At 36.8% G+C, this 17,550-nt stretch overlaps 2 protein-coding genes across 2 annotated transcripts in view; one reads left to right on the top strand and one right to left on the bottom strand.

Annotated features, from left to right (window-relative positions):
* LOC145335507 (protein unc-13 homolog 4B-like) overlaps positions 1–17,550 on the bottom strand; it is a 122,719-nt gene that overhangs the window by 93,908 nt on the left and 11,261 nt on the right. The gene's annotated exons all lie outside the window — the stretch shown is intronic.
* Positions 11,324–17,175, top strand: LOC145335508 (DGAT1/2-independent enzyme synthesizing storage lipids-like). Its single transcript, XM_080181289.1, has 11 exons — positions 11,324–11,447; positions 11,984–12,023; positions 12,296–12,345; positions 12,497–12,605; positions 13,106–13,172; positions 14,404–14,484; positions 15,097–15,195; positions 15,623–15,737; positions 16,008–16,079; positions 16,462–16,519; positions 16,983–17,175. Exons 1-11 carry the CDS (start codon positions 11,411–11,413, stop codon positions 17,035–17,037), a joined length of 783 nt encoding a protein of 260 aa, XP_080037415.1. The 5' UTR covers positions 11,324–11,410; the 3' UTR covers positions 17,038–17,175.

The raw sequence follows: 17,550 nt of genomic DNA, 5'->3' as shown, positions 1-17,550 counted from the left end.
ATTTTGGTTTCTTAAACAAAAATTATTTTTTTTTATATTTAAATTACAATTCATACAGCAAAATTTCAGTATGTCCATTTTGAATCAAATAACTTCTGGATTTTTATATGATATATTTACCCTATTTTCTTGATTTTTGGAAAATTAATTTCAAGTACGGTATTTTTAGCGATGCGTCTCTATAATTTAGTCCTAAAATGTAAGTATGTTCAATGTTCATGTTAGGCATCCTATACCTATTTAAATTTGGAATAAATTGATACAGAATTAAGCCATGTTATGTTCAATAGTCTGATCGTTTACTTTTTTGCTTTTATGGATGTTGTCATCTTTGATTGTATTACTTTTCAGATATAAAATGTTTTGTATTACAGATTGTTTGAGAGTTACTAGGCAAAAATAATTAAAATTATATTATGCTTGATTCGATGTTAACCGTTTATACAAAGAAACATGTTGCCTGTCTCTGTGCGAGTCTGTACGTCTGTAGCTTAAGAACTCGCTAACTGCTTGACCGATAAGGTTCTTTTTACAGTGAAGATTTTCATAGTTCCAAGGAAGGTTTATTATTTTTTTTATTTTATTTTGGGGGGGGGGGAGGGGAAGGTACCCTCACCCTTTCAAGAGAAATCTACCCAAGTAAAAATAGCAACTCCAAACTCCCCCCCCCCCTCTCTAAAAAAAGGAATGAAGAAAATGCCAGGTGTCTTGAGGAATAAGACTATAGCCGATAAATTGATGTCCATTCCCGTTGAGGAGAAACAAATTTACCCTCTCTACAGATTAAAACTTTTAGAAACTACCAGTTTGTAACCAACTAATTACATATCAATGAGAGGGATCTTGGACAAAGTAGCTTCGGACAAAGAAGCTTCAGGACAAAGTAGCTTCAGGACAAAGTAGCTTCCGGACAAAGTAGCCTTCACTGTTAATACAGGTCATGGCCGCAGCGCTCGGCCCCCTGGCATGCCTAGACGCGAGGGATCGTCCTCCTAGCCTATAACCTAACCTAACCTAACCTAAAAGTTGTAAAAACACGTTTAAAAATTGAAAAACAATTCTAAACCACCTATGTACGTATTGAAGATTGAAGATATTTTCTTTAAAAAATGTCCTTAGGCTAACATAGGTTAGGTTAGGTTATAGGCTAGGGGGCCGAGCGCCCGCGGCTAGGCATGCCAGGGAGCCGAGCGCTGCGGCCAAGACCTTTATTACTATTGGAGACTGTTTTTCTTAGAAAGCTACTTTTGTTAAGTAAATGTCCTGAAGCTACTTTGTCCGAAGTTACTTTGTCTTAAGCTACTTTGTCTGAAGCTACTTTGTCCAAGATCCAATGAGAGTACTTAACGTTTATGAGCCAAATAATACGATAACTGTCTCAACCATGACACTTTGGTTGAGTGTGACTTCCGAATTAGCGGGAAGTTCTCGAGATCTGTTGGCGAACATACAAACCCCCAATACCAGGAACCATCAAGTTTCAACAGCAGGTTTGAATATAGATTTATTGATGAAATTATTTCAAAGTCCTGAAATTACAAAATCAATTAGTTCATAATTCCAGTTATTTATAACCACGTAATCTTAATTGCTTTTTAAAATCATTTTTCTCTACGGTTAAGAATCTTTGGAAACTTTGGCTTTAAAGGAAAATTATTTGGTTTAATAAATCATTGTTAAATGCACAAATAAAGGCACATAAAAAATACTAAAACATATTTTAATCATTATTAAGTTACATGTTTAGCTGGCTAAAGCCTTTTTTTTTAAAACTACATATAATCGTCCTATACACCATTCTTCCTAATAAAATTAACAAATTCTACCTGAAGTTCTTATGGTTTCAAATCCCTGGTATACTAGGGTCGTTCACACACTATGAGACCAATGATAGGCCCAATTTTGTTCTCCGAAATCTTCACACACTCATATCTCATTCAAAAGTAACGAACGTGCGCATCCAAATATACAAACAATCCATGCCGCGCCACATTATGAAAGGAAAGCCAAGAAAGACGACATTTGCGCTTAGTTTTAGGATAATGATAAGGAATTAATTTCGAACTTGATAAACACAAAGCTTCCTCGAAAAGAGGTTAAGACACACCCCCCGTTTGAAAGTCAAATTAACTTCCTTAACGAGATTCAAGGTTTTTTTTGCGCTGAGCACTAGCAACATTTCTCACTAAACTCAACTCACCATAATCACATGAGAATGGCCACATCCCGAAAACGTGACAATTTTGCTCCTAACTAAATGAAACCCCGTGAAATGCATACACAATATTATACTCCTCACTAGGACTCATAATACCTCACATTTTAGGATAGAAGGATGGGGATTGGTTTGTACCATACAACATTCCATGCACATGACAATCACAAGATCACATACACAAATCCTAAAATAGATAATCCTATTAATCATGATGTTGTAAATATAACAACTATACTAAATAATAATCATTTCATAATCAATAGGTAATAAATCATTATAAATAAATCAATAAGTACCTACGAAATCAGGTTGAAATGTAAACAATAATGGTAAAATAAAACGAAATAAATCTTAGACAAGAAAATTAAGATTTATAGGTACTTAAAACTAAATTTGTTAAGCATCAAAAAGAGTAGTAAGAAAAAATATTTCAAAATCCTTGGGCAGAAAGTTTTTCAAACCTAATGAATAAGAACTGTAATATCTTAATCAACAATAAAACTTTTTAATACTTAAAGAATAGCAAAATAATAATATCTTCGTTAGAATTTTCATCGGAATTATAAAAAAAAATATCAATTTTTCTTTGTAAAAAAATATGAAACTTTAAATATGAATTTTCAATCATTCCTTGATCTGAATAAAAATGTTTTACTTGATTGAAATTCATATATAATTTTTAAAAAAATCTGCTAAAAATACTTGATTTTTTTCTTAGAATAAATATCGAATCACGCAACCTCGACACATTTATTCTTTTTTGGTAAACTTTTCAGGTAAGTTTTATAATGAATTGTACTTTTAAGAAGAATTTTAACTCAATAAAATTAAATTTGAGCATATGAAATAGAATAAAGTTTAATCGCATTTCATTTGATTCTTATTTTAGGCATAAAAATAGGCATATGAAAAATGTGGCTTTTTTACTAAAAAAAATCTCAATTTCCATAAAATAAGAATCAATTATTAATCATAATTTTTAACAACTGCCTGACTGATACAGCACGTTCTTCCAAGGGAGATTTATCTGTCAGCCTGAACAAGACTCTTGCAGTCTTTCTCCCATCCTCAATTCTCGTCACTCGGCCCATCCTCAAACATCTCATCAGCGGATTGGTACTCGTAACCAGAACTATATCTCCGTCAGCTAGTGGCTCCGCCATCTCATCCTTCCACTTGGACATCCGTAATATCTTCGGCAGGATCTCCTGGCGGTAGGCAGTCCAAAACTGGGCAGACAAATCTTCTAACAACTTCAACCTGGAGGAAATTTGGTCCTCCGGTTTCATCGCCACATTGCACAACGGCTGGCGGTCAACATTTCCCAGCAGCTGGCCAGGGGTAATCAGCCGCCAATTCTCCACGTCGTTCGCAGCTTCTATCGTCAATGGTCTGCTATTCATCAACTTGCTAACCTCCGCCAACAGCACCAGGAGCTCGTTGAAATTAACAGAACTATTCACCAACTTCTTGGACAGCAATCTCTTGGTTAATCCCACCATTTTCTCAGCTTGCCCAATGAAATGGTGGGCTCGGGCCGGGATCTGAGACCAAGAAAACTCTACCTGGCTGCCCAACTTCTGCTCTAAAACCTTGCGAGCACCGGATAATTGTGTGCCCATGTCGCTTACTATGATCTTCGGCAGACAATGGACAGCCTCCAACTTGCGCAGGGACAACAGGATACTGCTGGTATCATACTTTTCCAAGGCATCTAGCCATAACACCCCTGAGAACCTGCAGACCACCACGAACACCCACACCTTCTTCGTTGCTGTCTGACTCCTCGTTTTGGCGGCAGCTCTCCTCGTAACCAGCGGACCCATCAGGTCGACTTGCACAGCTTCAAAAGGCCTGCTCGGGACCAACTTGTCAGGTAACACATCCTTCATGGTAGTACGACATTCCTTAGCCCTCTCAACACTGCAGGGCCAACACTTCTTCACCTCCATGATGGACAACCTCCTTGCCTTCACAATCCAGCACCAACGGCGGCTCTCAGCTAAAGTTCCACGGACTCCAGAGTGAAGCTCAACATGCGCTTCTCTCATAAAAACAGCAGCTAACCAATTACCAGGCTCCAAAATTATTAAACCTGGCATGTCTTCAAATATCATTTTACGGCCACCAGTAATGGCGTCAATGACGGGCTCTCCACGACCAACCATTTTAAGAATCCTCATCTCCCTGGTCACATAATTTCCTCCGGGACCAACGACAGGCCAGGTCAATGATACTTCATGCACTAATGGATTCAATGACGCATAATTGCCTTTAGCGTCATTTATCCACTCATCCTCTTGCCTTCGTGACACAATGAAAAGTTCCGCCGCCGCCATAAAATTGTACAAAGACGGCTTGTACACAGAATCTGCGGCTGCTACATGACTACCAGCGGCTGTAGTCTCACCTTCTTGTCTGCTCTTTAGCTTCTTCAACCAGGTGTTCGATACTTGCAGGACAGCTGCCATAATACGTTTGGCCTGTCCAAATGATCTCCTGTGCTTAAACCTAAAGACATCTTCAGCGGCTTCTCCGGCAACTTTCATTGAACATAACTTAACCATTTTGGTATTCAACTCCTCTGGGGGTAAAACCTGCTTGACTTCTTTGGCAGTTTTCACCGGCCACGCGCTTTCATCCTGGCGCAACCATTCTGGGCCCAATCTGTACCTGGAACCTGGTCCCAAATCTGATACCTTGCAGGTGCTTCTGGTGCCCAAATCTGCAACGTTGTGTGTCCCCGGGACCCACCTCCAGTCATCCTTGTTGGTTGCAGATTGAATTTCTCCAATGCGATGAGAATTAAAAGTGTTCAACATAGCACTGTTGGAAACTATTTGTGATAAAACACACGATGAATCAGTAAAGTACATCACTCTAACAATATCAAAGGGCAGGGCATCTCTGATGGACTTTGACAACCTTGTGGACATCTGGCACCCCATCAATTCAAGGCGTGGAATTGATTCACACTTGACCGGCGCAACTCTTGACTTGGTGGCTAGCAGAAACGTTTCAAATCCTTGTCTAGTTGGCCACCTCAAATATGCATTACATGCATAAGCCTCTGATGACCCATCCGAAAACATCATCAAGGATGGAAGGCCAGTTGGTTCATCCGGGACCACACAACGGTCAAACTCCAATTTAGCGACCTCAGCTCTGTCCTCCAGCGACTTAACAAGTTCATCCCGTAGACTTTTTGGAATGAAATCTTGCCAGCCTAAATTCAGCAAACATGTTTTACGCAGGACAAGTTTAATTCTCAACAGAATAGGGCTGCAAAGCCCGATCGGGTCGAAGGTTTGGGCGGCGAACCTGTGGACCATCTTCTTCGTCAGATTCTCGTCCAAGGCGTCCTGGAGGTTGTACAAATCAGCATCCTCTTTCACCTTCTTTCCCTTGACTTTACCATCTTGGTTGACTCTTGTGGCGATGGACAACACATCGGTGGCTGGCTTCCATATCAGCCCGAGAACCTTGGTAGGTTGGCAATCATCTCCAGAATAAATGACTTGTTTGAAGGAAAAACTACCTTTGCCGATAATTCTGTCGGCCTCTTTCATCATCTCCTTGGCTTCTGGCTTCGATCCTGCTCCCGAAATAACGTCATCTATGAAGCTGTGCTTCTCAAGCTTGACTGCAACTGGAATCTGAGGTAACTTGAATTCCTCATCAGGGTAGGTAGGTATTTGTGGCTCCTTCCATAATTCAGGTTTAGCAACAATTTCACTACTGTTTATCTGCCCCTCTCCATACATCTCCTTGACCTCTGCTTCACTCTTTCCGCCGAACAGGCGGGACGTCAACTTCAGGGCTGTAACTGCCAAGTTTCCCGCAGCCAACTCGCCGAAATTCACAACTTTAGTCAGGTAAATTTCAAGTGGACCATCTGGCGTCGGGGAAAATAAAACTCTCTTCATCTGACTGTCGAACTCTGTGGCCAGGATGGAGTTATAAAACTTGGAAATATCCGCGGTTATACCAACCTTGTAACCGCGGAAAAGCATCAAATGATAAAAAATCTTCTGCATTGGCGGCGGGCCTCCCAGCATTATGTTATTAAAACTGGTACCTTTGAACGTCAGAGAACTATTTGCACACAATCTCATGGGTGTGGAACTTGAATCCTCCTTGAAAGCAACCACTATTGATGAACAAGACTTAGGCCCTTCATACTGCAATTCTTCAGGCGTGGCCTTTTGAAATACGCCTCTTTTTATGGCGTCGTTGAACACCTCCACATACATTCCATAGGTACCTTCTTTGACCATCTTGGCACGATCCTTTTCAGCAATTTTGCGGGCTAAACTCTCATTGTAGGGTAAAGTGTGAGGATCTTCAATATAAGCATATTGACCTGTCCACTTGTTGGACTGCAAGTCTAGTGTTAAACCTGCCTCAATTATCCTCTGCCTCTCACGCTGGTCCCAGGTAGTGCCGTCGGCCATAGCCTTGCACTCTTGACAGGCAGTACATCCTGGACAAAGTGCCTGCGGCTGTACGCCAAACGATTCAGACGTCAGAAAGTCTGGCAAGGTGCCTCCACTGACACTGACAGCCTTATAAACCGACTTTTGATCTCCAGCTCCACCGTCAGCACTCGTACAGATAAAACCACTACCAAAAATGGTTCGCCACAACATAGACTGGCCCACTTTCTGGTAGGTTGAAGGAAACACGTCAGGATGTGTATTTCCAATGATGATATCTAAGCCTCCACTAATATATGTAAACCTTTCTGGCGGCATTTTAAATATCTCGGCGGCAGTTTCGGGGTGGACCGAGCGCATCTCGTTGGCCCCGCCGAGGGTAGGCATGACAGCTGCCTCAAACTCCCTCAAATTGCCGTCCCTATCCTTCAGATAAAACACAACATTGCGGCAGGAAGACTCACTGCCATCAGCTACAGAAATAGTTGTATATCTGCCGGTAGATTTCAGCTTCAACTTGTTGGATAACTTCTCAGACACAAGTGGCAAATTTGCCCCAGAGTCAAACATTACCGTGGCGTGGCAGGTGCCGCCGCCAGGTGCTACAACAGGAACTAACTGAAGTAAGAAGGTACAGGGGCTGGGTGCAGAACTTGACTTGTAGACTGTATTCACACCAGCACTGGCCTCATGGAGTAACCTGGAATGGTATCTGTCGCAATTATTGGTACCACAAACACCAAGCTTATCCGATTTATTACACTTGTCAGCAGTATGGCCGTCACATAGGCAGAGTTCACATAACTTCTTCTGCTGGACAACTTTCTTTCGGTCAACCACATCCATCTTCTTGAACGTGAGGCAACGGAAAATCGGGTGTTTCTCCTTGCAGCTCTCCACAGGACATGCACTGTTCCACTTGGAAGCCTTGTCCTTTCCACCCTTTCCATTCTTATTGTCGCTGCGGCCAGATACTTGCGCGGCGGCAGCTCTGTCACGATTTCTCTTGCCGGCGCCAGTGTCATAGGACATATCACCGGCCAACATGGCACCCCTGGTCCTCTCCAGCAGTTCTACAATCTTCTGGATGTCTGGTTGGTTCATGCTACCTAGCTCCATCATAATTTTGTCTCTCAAATTTTCAGGGCACTTGTCTTTAAAAATATGAATAAGAGTTAGGTGGTTGTAATCCTTAGCTGCAGTACCAACGATGGTTTCTACTTCCTGCATCATGCTCTTGAAGGTAGCAATTGCGCTAACCACGTCCACAGGTTTATCCACAGGTTTCATCTTGTTCAGCTTAGTTAAAATCCTCATGAACCGGCGAGTGTTTGATAAAAACATCTGATCCAGAAACGACCATTGTTCATTATGATCTCTAATCGCTGACACTTGCTTGCGTAGTTCCGGGTTGGTTATCACCTTCTCCATACACAACATCAGACTTAACCTCTGGTCAGCAAATCCATAACCAGAGCATAGATCCTTAAAGACCTGTTTAAAGTTTGGGTAATCCGTGTCAGTACCGTCGAACGACGGCAACAAACTGTTGTCCCAGCGCCCATACTTCGGGTTGGAACTCCGAATATCCACGGCAGACATACTTCTGGAGAGCATGGCAGGTGTCCCACTCTCATCCAGATTAGATGAACGACGTTCCATCTCTCTAAGCCTTCGGTACATATCACGTACTTCTTGGCGCAACTCCACGGAAATTTTAAGCACTCCCATGTCCATCTTCACCTTCTCAATGACGTCGAGGTTCCTGGCGACAGTGCTTGACCTCGCGTCGTCTGAATCATTGTCAAGCCAGTACAGAATTTTTGTACACTGCTCCAACGACGCATAAACTTTATCTGCAACAGTTTTCTGTTCACTAGCTTCATCCAAATCACGCTTGAACTCGCGCAGCTCACTAGTCTCCACGGCAGGTTTTAGACTTTTTATTAGGTCAGATTGGTCCTTGACCTCACTAAAAATGTCACGAATTGATTTTACATTCACATTTTCACATGAACTAAAACTTTGGCAGGCTTTTAGATTGTCATAAAACACTTTTAACTGTTCGTCAAACACTTCTAGCCTTTTACTGCCAATAGCGATAGCTCGCTCAATTTTCTGCTTTTTGGTTAGTGGCATAATGATTCACTAGGTACTTATTTCACAGAAAAATTGTCACAGTTTATTGCATCAATAATTCACTGGATGCTATTGATCTCTTGATGAATGCTAACGCCTATTCATCAGATACTTTGAAATTGTCTCAACCATGACACTTTGGTTGAGTGTGACTTCCGAATTAGCGGGAAGTTCTCGAGATCTGTTGGCGAACATACAAACCCCCAATACCAGGAACCATCAAGTTTCAACAGCAGGTTTGAATATAGATTTATTGATGAAATTATTTCAAAGTCCTGAAATTACAAAATCAATTAGTTCATAATTCCAGTTATTTATAACCACGTAATCTTAATTGCTTTTTAAAATCATTTTTCTCTACGGTTAAGAATCTTTGGAAACTTTGGCTTTAAAGGAAAATTATTTGGTTTAATAAATCATTGTTAAATGCACAAATAAAGGCACATAAAAAATACTAAAACATATTTTAATCATTATTAAGTTACATGTTTAGCTGGCTAAAGCCTTTTTTTTTAAAACTACATATAATCGTCCTATACACCATTCTTCCTAATAAAATTAACAAATTCTACCTTAAGTTCTTATGGTTTCAAATCCCTGGTATACTAGGGTCGTTCACACACTATGAGACCAATGATAGGCCCAATTTTGTTCTCCGAAATCTTCACACACTCATATCTCATTCAAAAGTAACGAACGTGCGCATCCAAATATACAAACAATCCATGCCGCGCCACATTATGAAAGGAAAGCCAAGAAAGACGACATTTGCGCTTAGTTTTAGGATAATGATAAGGAATTAATTTCGAACTTGATAAACACAAAGCTTCCTCGAAAAGAGGTTAAGACAATAACATTATTATATAGCATTAAGTACCAGTACAATTTAACCTCCAACGTCCCCTCCCTCCTTGAAAATTCCGCAATGTCAAGAAAATTTAAAGACATATACCAACACATCATATATTCTTACTACTTTATACTCTGGGATTATAAAAAATTATTTTGAAATTTTGAACAGAAATAAAATTCGAAGAAGATTGTTATGTGTGGGAAAAACAATTTTAAATATTTTCCTCTTACCCTACCTAATACTTTACTTATTAAAGGTAAATTTATTTTACAGCGAAGCTTTACTACTTTCAGGGTTAATCTGTCTGTACGTCCGTTTGGAACAGATAGCTCTTCTAGTTACATATGAATCATGTGAAAAATCTATAATTTTTATCATAAAGTCTTAAATTTTGAATTAGAAAATCCTAAGAACATTAACATAATGTGGTAGGTGAAGCATCTCTTTAATCAAGTCTTTAAACGGAACTTTTGTTAAAACTTCTAAATAATGTATTAAACGAGTTATTACTCTATATTTCGTTATCATTTACGTGTCTAAGGACAACAGTGGTCTATAAAACCACACTAGACAGATTTCTGAGATTTGATCCAAAAAAAAATGTTTTATTTAAAAGTCGTATTACCTTGGAATTTAGTATAAAAATATCAAATCTAAACTTGTCCAGAATTCGTTTTTTTTAAATTGTATATGCTCAACAAGGCACTTTGAGTGAAAGCGACGGAATTTAAAAAGTGATTTCATTATTTTTCAGGAATTGTTGGCACTGTCATTATTTTGGAGTGGACCCTGGCTACTTTTAGGAAAATATTAGGATATATAATATTCAATGATCTAAAGGTATAAGACAATGGCCGATAAATTCTTGTAATGAAGAAACACAAAATTACCCCTCCTGTAATAAAAAATTAGAGGTTAAAAGGCTTCAAAACTCAATTTAATAAACCAACCAATTAAAATTTAGCTAAGACTCCAAAGTTGTTAAGCCAACGAATAAAAAAAGTTATTAAATTTTTTGGAGAATAATTGGGTAATAAATAGCATTATAATGGAAACTGAGCTGGATCTTTAAATCATTTCAATGGTGCGCTAAATCGGGGTGCGCACCTTTGAAATGATTTAAAGATCCAGCTTATTAAATTTTTCCTTATTGTCCTCTCCAATTTACAAAATTAACCTTTCTGTAGATTACAATTATTGGTTGAAAAGTTTGCACTCTAATAGTTCTCAACCAATCCATCAAAATTCAATAAAGGTACCCAAAGTTTTTGGTTCAACAATTGATATAACAAACTTTGGCTACCAGTGTAACTTACAGTCCAATGTCTCCTCAATCCATGGATATGATTATCTATAATACAAAGTAGAGAACGATGTCTTTCTGTCTCTTTGTTTGTTTGTCTGTTTGTTTGTAGCGAAGGATCTCGCTAACCGCTGAACCGATCGGGTTCTCCTTTATAGGGTAGCTTCTTATAGGTCCCGGGAAGGTTTATAACTATTTTCTTGGGGGGTGGAACACTCCCAACCTCCTCAAAAATGAAAAATACCACCCCCCCCAATAAAAAAAATCTTCCCCCCAAAATTTTTTTTTAAATTTATCTTTTTTAAATCTAAAATCCGAAAAATTTGTTTGATCAAACCTCTTGGGGCAAAGCCCCTAGAGGCTAGGGGCGAAGCCTAATATTATAAAATCCTTATATTATTATTTCAGTTTTAACCTTTTTTTCTGCTGGTATAATTTCCTTGTTTATTAGCATTGCTAAAATGTTCCATTGGTCAGAGGAGACAGCTTTGCAATTAGGTAAGATTCAGGGATCTTGAGGGATAAGACAATTGATTTACATCCAAAATGATTCTAAATAAAAGTCTTCTTATGAAGATTAAATTATTGGTTTAAAAATTTATACTCTGCTAGTTTGAACATATCGATCAACAAGTACCCAAAGTTTTTTGAGGCAAAGGATGAAAGAGCATGTTTATAAGACTTTGGGAACCAGTATAATTTTGGGGTTATCTATACAAAGAAGAATGATGTCTGTTTGTTTGTCTGTCTGTTTGTAGCAAAGGATCTCGCTAACCGATGAACCAATCGGGTTCTCCTTTACAGGGTAGCTTCTCATAGGTCCCAGGAAGGTTTATAACTATTTTCTTGGGGGGTGGGACCCCCAACCCCCCAAAAAATAAAAAATACCCCCCCCCCAAAAAAAAAAAAATAAAAAATATCCACATTTTAAAAGTAACGCTTTATCAGTTGAGCAGTTACAGAGATTTAGAGCTTCATCAGGTGGAACAGACATCCGTCCACTTTGTATTTTAAATAATCTAAATATATTTTAGGAACAAGATATGCAGCTATGTTCATGAAGATTTGTTTAAAGTAATAATTTTAGTATTTCGCCGTCAAGTTTACAACTCTTAAAATTTAATGTGAAACTGTGAAATTAATTCAGAATTTAACAGCATAAAATTATTGAAATCACTAAGATAATTGAAACATAACCAATTGATACTATTTTGATAATGGACCAATTTATAAAATAAAAATTCTAAGGCATATTTCGTTATATATCTGTACAAGGCAATCAGAGAAAATTTTATAGGAATTTGTCCATTGTCTTTGAGTTTTATTAATCTGCAAATTTTCCTCAGAATTTGGCACGGACAAGAGTTCAACGGTTTAGAAAATATTCCAGTTTCAGGTGAGGAATATTTCCGCTGGATAAAAATCAGGAAAAGACACATCTAGTATTGATTCATGCAAGGTGTCCACAAAAATAAGATTAAAGGGGGGTATATTATTTACCTGGCTGTCATCAGAGATAAACGGCTGATCATATTGGTCTATTATAGGTAGTGCCTTGATAGTATGGTACCATGGTCCTATGCCTGCAGATTATATAGGTCTTCTGGCTGAAATTCAGATTAGAGACAACAGAACTATTAACTCTATTGTGGATAAGTAAGATTTTAACTCTATTGGTTTAGGCGCCTAGTAGTAAAGCTTTACAAAAATGAAATAAATATAATGTTACATTAGAAAAAAACAAGGATGACAATATCCATAAGAAGCAAAGCACCAAAACGGTACATGGAAATATGGACAAACTAATTTGGAGAGCAAATATTCAGTATGCATAAATGAAGAATAATTTTATTGGAGGAATATCATTAAATATGTTTTTTGAATTAGTTTTTATATCTTTATTTTTATATCACGAGTGTGAGACCAACAGAAAGAGACAATTATATACAATATGCTTATTGGTAAATGTAATCTTCATAAAAAATTTAACCGTCCATCTTGAAAAGCAGCTAAGAAAATCACATTTCCACAATAGTGTTGCTGACTGACGGACGAACATACAGAGATAGCCTTTCTTAATCCAAGCTTTATAATTTATTTAACTGTAAGTTTTTGCACTAAAACAATATTAAAATAATCTTTTTTTTTATTTTTAGAGTGTTGAAGAAAGTTCCTTACGGAGAAATCTTTTTTGAGAAGCTTGGCTTAAACACAGGAGGAAGGGTAGGATTGTAAGATTTTATATACAAAGTTACTCTACAATTTGAAAATGTCAGTTAAAGTGTTTTTTTCTTGGTGTTCAATTGATTTTAAGCTTGAGATGATGATTTATGTCACAGTTTGGTACAATTTAATGGGTATCATTACCAGAATGTTATTTGTATGTCCATTTTTAATTAACCCCATCCGGTTTTTTCTATCTCATTTTCTGTGTGTAAAAGATAAAGAGCCCAAACTGCTTGACTTTTTAAGTGTTGGTATGAGACATAACTGAGAGTTGAAATTTTTGAATATCTCCATCCTGGCGGGCACAGGATGCCAGCAAACCTGGCAGGGTCATCCAGGTCAAGAGCAAAAATATTTTTTTTGACTTAAACAAAGCATTTTATCTTACCAAAATACTAAAATATCCTCTAGTAGTACATCCTCATATTAAATACAGGTGTTCAAGCCAATTTTAGGTTCCAGGTATGATCCTGCAGGTCCTGATCCTCCAGGTCTCCAGAAATCTTTAAAAGGCTCCTGTGGCCGCAATTTTTGACTTAGAGACTTCAAATTTCAAACTTAAGCTTATCTTACATGTCTACATAATGTATTAAAATTTCATAAAGATCCGCCGCCGCCGACTGCGGCGGCTGGCAGCTGCCAAGTACAGCTGCGGCCGCTGAAATTATATTTTGATACTTTGAATATAAAATTTTCATAAAGATAAACATTTTCTGCAAAAAAAAATTTTATTCTAGCTTCAAAAATAAAAAAATTACAGCCGTATGAAATTTTAAGTAAAGGACCTAAAAACAAAGGTTGTTAAATAAAAGGGTGAAGGAAGCGAAAATTGACCTTGACTTACTTAAGGTCGGAAATTCATCATAACACAGGGGATTTGCACAAAAAAATTTGCCCTCTAGCTCTAATAGGAACTGAGATAATATGGGGGGGGGCGTTGAACGCCCCCCCCCCCGACTGATTAAGGTGCGGCAAGGGGCCCGACTGTAAGGGGTTAAATTATTTATTACTTTTTAAAACCGTTTTTTTTCTATTTATCTTTTTATAATACTGATTCCTAGAAGAATTAAGTACATATCATTTTGTAAGCAAATCATCCCTGTCATCAAGTCTTAAAATACGATTTTAGTCTTTATTTGATATTTGTCCGTATGTTTCTTAACTATTTTCATATTTGATTGAAACATTTTTTCTCCAGAAACTTTGTCTGATTATATATATTATTAAGGACACAGCAGTGAAACTATTAAAAGAAGGAAAATTATTGGGTGTCTCCCCAGGTGGTTCCAGAGAGGCCATTTTCTCTGAGGTAAAGATAGAAAAAGTATCTTATAAGGCACCCTATAATGTTAACAAAATCAACCCTTTTATAGATTAAGATTGATGGTTTTCACATTGATTTGAAAAACACCGATCAGGATTTATTAAAATTTACCACAAGTTCCTAGGCCAAAAAAGGCAGTGGGCGTGTTTTTAAATATTTGGGTGCCAATATCAATCCAATGTCCCCTCCCTATCTGATTAAAGATAGAGAGATATTGGATATTTTTCATCGTATATAAATTAGGGGAAGGGTTCGTTTTTTATGCCTAATAATACCTACTGTGAGTTCTAAACCCTGCGGGCCTTTACCTGCAGTTCACTAACCCTGCAGGGCTACTGTATAACCTACAAAATATATCCTATACTAACCTTACCTAAGGTAAAAAAACAAAAACAATAAACAATTCTCTAATTTTTGTCAATTTATTTCAAAATAAGGAGAGGGAGTTTTTTACTTGACAAGGCTCTTTGAGGAAAACTGCCTGAGAATTTAAATCATCCCATCCTAGATAGATAGATAAACACACAAAAATGAAGATAAACAGATATAAAATTGTTTTTTATGATATTTTATATGACTAATATACCTATTTTATAGAACTATGAGATAATCTGGGCTAAAAGAGCTGGATTTGCAAAAGTGGCCCTGGAAGCAAATGTTCCTATCATACCTGTATTTACACAAAATATTAGAGAGGTAGTTATCTCAAATTGTTTTTGATATTGCCTTAGATTAAGTTCTTGTTTTTTTTCAAAAGAACCCCTTCTTCCTCCATAAAAAAAGAAACAAAAAAGCTATTCCTTTTTACTCTTCATCTTGGAAGCTAGGGGTGCATCTGCTAACAGTAATAATCATTAGAAAAATGACAATTTTAAGTAAGTAAAAAGGGGGAGGGGAGAAATCCCACCCCTCTTGCATCCCGTAATAAAAAAAGTTCTCAGATGGTCTAGAAAATAATTAGTTGCAATTTTATATACTAGACGGGTTGTTGTATCTAGCATAGTACCAATTTTAGTAGATTTATCTTGTTTTATCTATTTTCCTTTCTTATTTTGGGATAAAGTTACAGTTATTCTTATTTTAAAACATTAAAGTTTAACGTAAATTTAACAATTTCTTTAAGGCTTACACATACATGAGAAGCTTTACATTTGTCTGGAGATATGTATATGAAGCTATGCGCCTGCCTGTTGTCCCCATCTGGGGCGGTTACCCTGTCAAGCTTATCACTCATATAGGTAAGGTTCAAGGTTCTTATAGAATAAGACAATGATATGAACTCAATAATGATAGTTTCAAATTATCTATTTAAAAAGTTTGAACAATGCTATTTTTAAACAAGCAATAAAGATTTAATAAAAGGATGATCTAGTGTATTTTGAAAATTTTTTAAAACAGTATAATTTACAGTCAAATGTCCCCTTCCAACATAAGAAACAGTCTATTAGGATGTTAAATGTGTTATATTTGGTGTATATTTAAAGTTATAGATTAACCATTCTTTTTAGGGGAGCCTATTATACCCACTAGTACAGACACTCCAGAGACACTCAGAGATAAAACTATGCAAAACATTCAAGGTATGGATATTTTTTAATGTAGCGCAACTACTTTATAACTAGGGTTTGTTCGTTGTTTTTACAGTCATTTTATCATTTGATTAGTGGCAACTTCCCTTAGGACTTCTAGGGACACTTGAGCAGGGAAGGCCCTGCAATTTATTTCCATATTTTATATTTTGGAAAATGTATGAAAATTTTTGTAGGGTGATTATTTTTCCTGGGATGTTTTCTCTTGAAAATGTAAGTGGAGGTTCTCCTTCCCCCAAAATAGTTACAAATCGTCCTTTAACCTATAGAAGCTTCCCTACTGATATCTTAAGCAACAGACAGACGGTCATCATATTACTTACATAAAATTATGTAAACTACATTTCCTTTCTAATGAACAATTTTTGTTAAGATCTGGTGGATAGATATCAGAGTAAGAACCCAACAGTTACTAAAGCTCTTTTACAAAGGTAAACTTTTTATAGGTGTTTTCCCTGAAAGTGCATATCGAGCATTATTCGAATTAAAATAGAGGCAAAGCATTTTTTTAATTTGAAAGAAAGGGAGGGTGGTAAGAAAGCGCAAATAATTTCAATAGGTTTGGTGAATTTCATGATTAGTTTTTATATCATTTTTAAGACGTATTGAGTCTAAGATTATGAATTCCTTTCCATTACCCTTAAATATCCGCTGGATTAGAATCGGTTCTCTGTGATACTTAAAGATCATGTATAGCATCGTGTTACAGACAATTATCCACGAATATTAAATCAAAAATCATAAAATCAAAACTAGTTTTGTTATCCTGAGCCTTTGGCCCATCAGGCCTAGCAAAACTTTAATCTTTTTTACAATTTTTTATTTGATATCCGCAGATATCTATCTATATGTAGTAAGATGTGAGATATAAAAAACTATTCTTTATTTTTTCAGAATTTACCATGGAACAAAGATGAATGAAGGAAAGACTCCAGAAACTATGGTTTAGGATTGTTCCGGTCACAAAACGGTTTTGTCGGCTGTAGAATAAAAAACATATTAAATTTTACAAGGTATACATGACATTAAAAAGCTTAAACATTTTTGGCTTATGTAAAATTTTCAGTAGGCTTAAAAATGTTTCTGATGTCTAATTGTTTTTCTGTGATCTATTAATTGTATAGTATTATTATATTGTAATTTATACCTTTTATGAGTAAATTTTCAATAAGTATCATATCAATAATGAAATCACAATCAAAATTGTAGATGATATTTATGTATATAAAAATATCTTTGGCAATTTTGTAACATTTTAGGGATTGGAAAGACATTGGAAAGTAATTAATATACACTTCTGTAAATAATAAACTAAATTAAACCCTTTTGTAAATGAAAAATATTGGTGTAAAACTTTGGACTCTGCTAATCACTGAACCTATATGGTTCTTCTTTACAGTCTAGGGCAGGTTTATGATAATTCAAAAAGACTTTAAAAAAAAAACTAATATGAAAAGTGAAG

Source organism: Acartia tonsa, chromosome 13 (genome assembly GCF_053477335.1).
Source record: "Acartia tonsa isolate MP-2025a chromosome 13, ASM5347733v1, whole genome shotgun sequence".
Classification (NCBI taxonomy): Eukaryota; Metazoa; Arthropoda; class Copepoda; order Calanoida; family Acartiidae; genus Acartia; species Acartia tonsa.
This window is presented reverse-complemented; position numbering and strand designations above follow the sequence as displayed.

Excerpts from the sequence above, each read along its gene's own strand:
- LOC145335508 (XM_080181289.1), top strand. The coding sequence starts at position 11,411 with ATGTTCCATTGGTCAGAGGAGACAGCTTTGCAATTAG. Across the intron at positions 11,448-11,983 it reads GGAGACAGCTTTGCAATTAG|GAACAAGATATGCAGCTATG; the intron begins GTAAGATTCAGG and ends AATATATTTTAG. Across the intron at positions 12,346-12,496 it reads AGAAAATATTCCAGTTTCAG|GTAGTGCCTTGATAGTATGG; the intron begins GTGAGGAATATT and ends GGTCTATTATAG.